Below are 7,227 nucleotides of genomic sequence, written 5' to 3'. Positions count from 1 at the left end.
GAGCACACACAGGGAACACTATTTATACACATGACAGGATGAGGAGAGGACGAGACACACCTGGGATCAATAGACATAAAAGGGGGAACACCTGGAATCAAATAAACCTAATCAGGACAGGAACAGGAAACTAACCAAATATGGGCGTAGGAAGGCACATGGGGAGCAAGACACACAAAACACGGAACAAAGTCTGACACTGTGATTGCAAAGCTGAATTCTCAGCAGAAATTACTCCAGTCTTCAATGTCACATGATCCTTCTTCCTTTCTGGGTGCTCAAGAAACATTTCTTGTTATTATCAATGTTGAAAACAGTTGTGTTGTTTAATATTTATTTATTTATTTATGGAAACTGTGATGCATTTTTTTCAGATTCTTGGACTAATAGAAAAAAGAACAGTCTTATTTTGAAATAGAAATCTTCTGTAACATTATAAATATCACTTTTTTATTTTATTTAATACATCCTTGCTAAATAAAATTATAGCTTTTTTAATTAAATGTAATAACTGAATTTAAAATATTTACAAAAAATATTATTATATTAATTGTCATCATTTTAATAACATCTTTGTCCACTCATTGCACAAATGCAATGAACTGCAGGTTGCAAATTTATCACCACTGTTTTTAAAAATGTCAAAACATTAATGTTTTAATGAAGATTTGTATATCAGTTTGTACATGCATGTGTTTGTGTATACTGACTTGCGCTCATTTTTACTGTTTGATTTTGTAATCTCTACAGTACATCTGCTGATAGTGTAAGTGACATTCTGACAGATATCAGCAATCAGAAGCCTCAGCAGGAGACGATCCCTGAACAAGCTTTTACTGCAAAAAACATCTGATAAACAAACAAAAACACGCACTTAAACACACACAGAATCTCATGATAGGAATATGAATAAAGTCACACACATAAAACACAATAAGAGCCATTAAGAATGAGAGAATTATGAAGAAACACTACAGGAACACTAGCGAAGCTAACTGTTATTAGCCACATCACGACATTCAATCACAAGACCTGCCGCCAGATCCACAACAACCACAAGAGTACCACAGACAGAAACGATTAAGAAGCCACACCAACACACACGATTTGTCAGGAAAGAGGAAAGTAAAGTATTGAGAGGCAGTACTAAGATATTTACTCTTCCATCAAAGTGCCATTTTCCACCTTGAGCCTCCGACGAACCCTCTCCACTCAAACTACTGTCCTGATGCACAAGCCAGCGCTGAACCACATGAGCCTAGAAGACACCAATACCACAAAAACAGAGCGTGTTAATTCACACAGACACACACATGAGACACATGAGCACATACAGTATGGGCAGGTGAAAACACTGAAACTGCATGTTCAAAGCTGTGGTAACACAAATAGATCATGAAATTGTGCTCCAACGAGTCATTTTAAACTTCAAGTATGAGCACATGAAAAAATATAAACACAATCTGCTTAAATGCTTTCAATCATTTTGAATGCAATACAAAAGTGTGCTAACAAAAAAAGCACTATTGACCTTTTCAAGGAATAAGAGGGAGAATTACACGACAACGTCACATTTTCGTTTCGATCTTGAGAGGGCGACTGCAGAAACCCAGTCGCATTAAAGGGATTCCAGCTCTGGGTGCTCTCCAAGACTGGTTGCTAAGCAGTTGCTAGGAGAGCGATGACATCATTTTCAAGATTCACAAAAGCCTACATGCGTGGCATCTATTGATGCAGGGACCACGCTGACTCTAAGCACATGAAGATGCAGAGAGAAAAACAAATTCTGTGACCTAAATTTTTCTGGTTTTCTGTTCAAATAAATCCACGTAAGATGAGTGACATATTGCTATTTATTGCATACAGCAAATATCCATTAAAAAGGAAATATATGGTAAAGTCACACTAAGTATCACAAAATAAAATGTATTTTAGTGCCCAGTTCCAAACAGTGAACAGTGGAATACTTTATAACCCTATATATATATATATATATATATATATATATATACACTCACACACATTTCTATTCTATTTAAAATAAATGAATACTTTCAGTCAGCAAGGACACATAAAATTGATCAAATACTATCAAAATTGATAGTAGATATTTTTAATATTTTTTAAAAATTTCAATTTGAAATAAATGCTTTTCTTTCTAACTTTTAATCTATTAAACTATTATTTTTTTAGGAATCCTGAAAAAATGCATCACATTATCCACAAAAACTTAACCAGCATGACTGTTGTCAACAATGATAATAATATGAAATGTTCTTGAGCAGCAAATGAGCATATTAGAATGATTTCTGAATGACAGTGTGACACTCAAGACTGGAGTAATGGCTGCTGAAAATACAGCTTTGCAATCACATGAATAAATTACATTTTAATATCATGTAAAATAATTTAAATAATTCTAATTTTAAATTAAAATAGGTTAAATTGTAATGCTGTTTCACAATATAAATGTTTACTGTATTTCTGATCAAATAAATGCTTGGTGAGTATTAGAGTTAATTAATAGGCCTATGTAATATGTTTTGGGTTATGTTTTAACATCATATGAAAATAGAAACAAGGCTGCAGAGAATGAGAATACAGGAATAGAAAATTACATATCTGGATTCAAACGGGCCCTTTATGTCGTGAGTGTTCAGGTTACTTCCTTACCATTGCTCTGACACATCAAATATGTAGCTTTATGTTTATTGTTATATAAGAAAAAGGTTGCTCTATTTAGCTAGTCCAGCTTAAGTGTCCGTTTTGTTTTGTTAAATTAAAGCAGAGTGGGTTGTTTGTTTACTTGAGCTCCAGCACCATTCACCATTTATCTGAGTCAGTCTGACCATTTCTTTCATTAGCTCCAAACACCAGGTCAACAAAATAATAATAAAAAGCATATGAGAGATAGAGAGAGTTTAAAAAAAATGTCTTTAAAATATATGAATGAAATCTGAGCAGGGCTTATAAAGACTGTAAATGTATTTTAATTAATTTCATAAAAGTTACTCTGAGGAGTATGTGGCCTTCAGAACCACACCCACAAAACAACATGAATGGACACACTAGAATAGAAACACTGAATGGAATGGTGAATGGAAACACTTGTTTCATCTTACAACATCCTCGTTTCAATCTAAGCGTCCAAATATTATTAATTTTCAATGACAGCTGGAGATTTCAGAGCACAATATTTGCATTAGTGCCCGTCCACTTTTTTAGTGGTATTAGTTCTGAAAGTATTTGTTGTATTTGCAGTTGGTTCTGTGTCTGTGTTGTTAACGGTTTTAGCAAAGGAAAGAACTACAATCCTATGAAGCATTGCAAATTAGGTAATTCAATTAAAAAGGATGATAAAATAATATACAACTGTTTGTTTAAAGTTGTTGATTATATCTATAGAAACAATATGTATATTACGTTATTTGTGTGCTTCATGGGAGTGGGCAGAGCTCCTTTCGTGCAATTTGATTGTTAGAATTTTCTGTACAGAATCATGGGTGATGTAATTGCAATAAACAATGGAACTTTTTTTGCACACAAATCTTTGCCAAAATTTCACTAATGTGGCTATACATATATTTGCTGTTAGTGTGAACGAGGCACAACACAACAGTGGAGCTGGCTGAAATGTACTGGAGTGAAGCTGTCAAATATCAGTATACACTTATGACAAAGCTATTAAGCACTAGGCCACGTTAAAATCTCAGAGGAAGAAATCCAGACTGTTTATGACTCTACTGTGAAGGAAAGGCGAGTCAAACCCAGACACAAGTATACTGAGTGCACTGGGGGAATTGAGTTCCTCTTGGCAACTGTCAGCATAACGTCACGTTTCTCATTTACGTAAAGTGCAACAGCAGTCAATTAATTAATTTTGCATAATCCCTCATGTATCACTAGCGCAGATATGGATTAACACGCAGTTCGGAAAGTTAAGTGATGACATCATCCGCCGGAGTAATTATGAGGGATATATAACCGGTGAATAGAAAAGGGTCACGGCCACATTCAACAACCTGTCTGGCTTCTCACACACCTTTACATTCTCACACACTCGCTGAAAATAGTGACAAAGACGTCGTTTGGAGCTCGACACCAGTAGGCCGAGAATGATGAATCGCAATAATGAACCCTTCAGGGTTTGCTTTGAGACCCACTTCTACAGAAAGAGAAACCTACATAGTGGTGCTAGGGTAGCCATTTATAACACACGCACATGCAGCTGTGCCTCTCACACAGTGCTTAAATGAACACATACAAAATGTTATAGCTCAATATCTTCGTTTGACTGAATGGTCAGGCACTGCCAGTGCAGCAGCCACTGGGTCCATGCAATGACAGGAAGCAGAAAAACAAAGCCTCGTAAAACAATCCTTAGAAGGTCACAGCGTTCTGCAGATCTATAAATAAAGATCTATAATTACGGAACACTATTATTAACAGCTAGCATGACTACGACAGTGCTAAAAGTCCACAACAGGCCATGTAGTGCAAATTCTAAAAAAAAAAAATGGTTGGAATTACAGTATTTTACATTTGATAAACTTTTAAAGTTGTTCATCTTGGAAAGGTATTGTTCAAATGAACATTTTCTCATCATTTACTCACCTTCACATCGTTCAAATGTAACTTTCATTCTTCTGTGGAAACCCAAAGGACAGAACGAAATAAAATAAATCAAATAAAAAACGATTAGATTACTATTAGATTACTAAAATGTAATCTAAAGATTATTATTTTAAATATCAATTAATACTTTAAAAATAAATTGAAAAAAACAAAAACAATAAAACGTCTTCTGATTCTAGTCTGTACACATTAAAGGGGACATCAGATGCCCATTTTCCACAAGTTGGTATGATTCTTTAGGGTCTTCATGAAATGTCTGCAACATACTTTGGTTAAAATTCCTCAAAGGTCGTGTAAAACAACACCCTTTTACCTTATCAAAAACAACTCAGCTCACAGCGAGCCGTTTCGGTGCATGTCTCTTTAAATGATAATGAACTACTGCTCACCCCACCCTTCTCTTCCGTTTTTTTGTGTATTTGGTGGCAGGTTACCATCAAAAACAAAACTAATCCGTAGGGATGCACGATATTGGATTTTTGCCGATATCCGATATGCCGATAATTTTCAACTCATTTTGGCCAATAGCCGATTCCGATATATAATTATTTTTAATTTTGGTTAGTTTTTAACAGGAACTTATGTGTTAGAATTAAATAAAAAAATAATAGTTATTTTATAATGACAGTACATTGAAGATTTGAAAATAACTATAAATAAACTATATATTAATCATTGCATTTTTTTTCCCGAAAGATGCAGTGATAACCTTAACATTTTATTTTATGATGTAACATTTGTAAATGGTTTAAAGCAAAAGAGTTGTAAAAATTCTGAAAATCTTTTAGAGCTCTTTTTTTTTTTTTTAAATATAACATATTACACATTAATGAATAAATCAGTAGGTATATATAAAATTATTTAATTTTAGTGTCATGTTTGTGATTTTTTTTTTGTTCATGTACCTGTAAGCTATAGCTTCTGACCTTTAAATCAAAACATACTCATGATTTTATGGTCTCAATTACTGCTTTATTTAATCAGAAACACAGTCTAAATATTATTTGTGTATTTTGCGTTCATTTTATTAGAAGTAGGCCAACAGCGCCCCCTACAGAATTAAAACTCCTTACTGAGCGGGCATTAGGACCCTGGGGAGGCTGCCGCTGCATGTGCTATTACTGTTTACTCTATCATACACCGAACGCCTCATTCTGTACATGCATTCTCAGTTTAAATGCAGCGATCCAAAACAGTGAATCCAAACATCATTCAGGCAAAACTTTGCTTCAAGAATGAGCCACACTGCTGATGTCGTCTAATCGGACTGTTGACGTAATCTAATCGCTAGCACACCCTGAGCACATGTAAGTTAATGTATTCCTCTTATCGGCAAGACATATCGGCATTATTTTTCATATCGGGCCGATGCTGATATTTACATTTAAAGCCATTATCGGCCGATTCCGATATTGGTCCGATAATATCGTGCATCCCTACTAATCCGCGGTGTCCCCAGTGGCTCTGATGTTGGGAGAAAATGAAGACTCTTATGTTCACTTTTACATCCAACTACTAAACACCTGCACTGCTTATGAGACATTGTTGTCGCTATGGCTACTCGAGCGCTGAGAAAATGGCGGACAGCATACAACTGGCTGAGGGCAGAGATATGCTAATACGGGACAGTCCGTCAGCGGTTGTGGGCGGGGCCTGTGCAATATGACGTCATATTGTTGAGAAAATCAAAATGGCTTGATAATTGAGACTGTTTAGGTTTTTGGGGGATTAAAAAATGGAGGGAATGGATTTTTATCATTGTAGGGTGGTTGTGTCCACACACTGCTAAGACACATTTTTATGCAAACACCATGTAAAAGGGAATTTTGCATCAGATGTCCCCTTCACTGGCATGTTGCTTGTTTGTTGCTTAACCTCATACTCTCACTCGGGATGTAAGGAAATGAAACCATTAAGGAAGTAATGATAACTGGGATCAGTGTAAGCAACTTCCTGTTTTCTTTTACCCTGGTGCTAAAATGGAACCACTGAAATATTGATGTGTACATCAGGCTACTGCGTCTGCAATGCATTAGAAACAAAACAGACTTTATCTTAGATTTATCCCCAGTCTTGGTCTATTCTTAAATTACTAAAACAGAGATAAAGGCAGAAAACACACAGAGAAACTTGGACACAGATCTCAGTTCCAGGTAATGACTGCTCTATTGCTCACATTAAAAGATGATCTGGTTGTTCATTTCTAGATTTAGTGTGAGCAAACGCATATCCAAATGTCAGCAATCTAACGGTCAGACCACAATGCTACATTATTTTAATGCAGTTATTCATCATTTTAATTTAACAGTCCCCAATCTGTCCTGTGTTTACTAAAGTATTAATTGCTTATGGTTTTATACTATATATACAGGTGCATCTCAATAAATTAGAATGTCGTGGAAAAGTTCATTTATTTCAGTAATTCAACTCAAATTGTGAAACTCGTGTATTAAATAAATTCAATGCACACAGACTGAAGTAGTTTAAGTCTTTGGTTCTTTTAATTGTGATGATTTTGGCTCACATTTAACAAAAACCCACCAATTCACAACAAATACAAATTAGAATACTCCATAAGACCAATAAAAAAAA

At 35.1% G+C, this 7,227-nt stretch overlaps 1 protein-coding gene across 1 annotated transcript in view; it reads right to left on the bottom strand.

Annotated features, from left to right (window-relative positions):
• Nucleotides 1-7,227, bottom strand: part of LOC107708519 (ankyrin-1-like) — a 92,308-nt gene that overhangs the window by 41,136 nt on the left and 43,945 nt on the right. The window contains 1 exon segment of the mRNA XM_016512784.1: nt 1,160-1,258. Within this exon segment, the coding sequence (XP_016368270.1) occupies nt 1,160-1,258 (99 nt within the window).

This window comes from Sinocyclocheilus rhinocerous, unplaced genomic scaffold (assembly GCF_001515625.1).
Source record: "Sinocyclocheilus rhinocerous isolate Xijiao unplaced genomic scaffold, SAMN03320098_v1.1 scaffold506, whole genome shotgun sequence".
In the NCBI taxonomy this organism is placed as follows: Eukaryota; Metazoa; Chordata; class Actinopteri; order Cypriniformes; family Cyprinidae; genus Sinocyclocheilus; species Sinocyclocheilus rhinocerous.
Note: the sequence above shows the minus strand (reverse complement) of the source record. Positions and strands in the feature narration are given on the sequence as shown.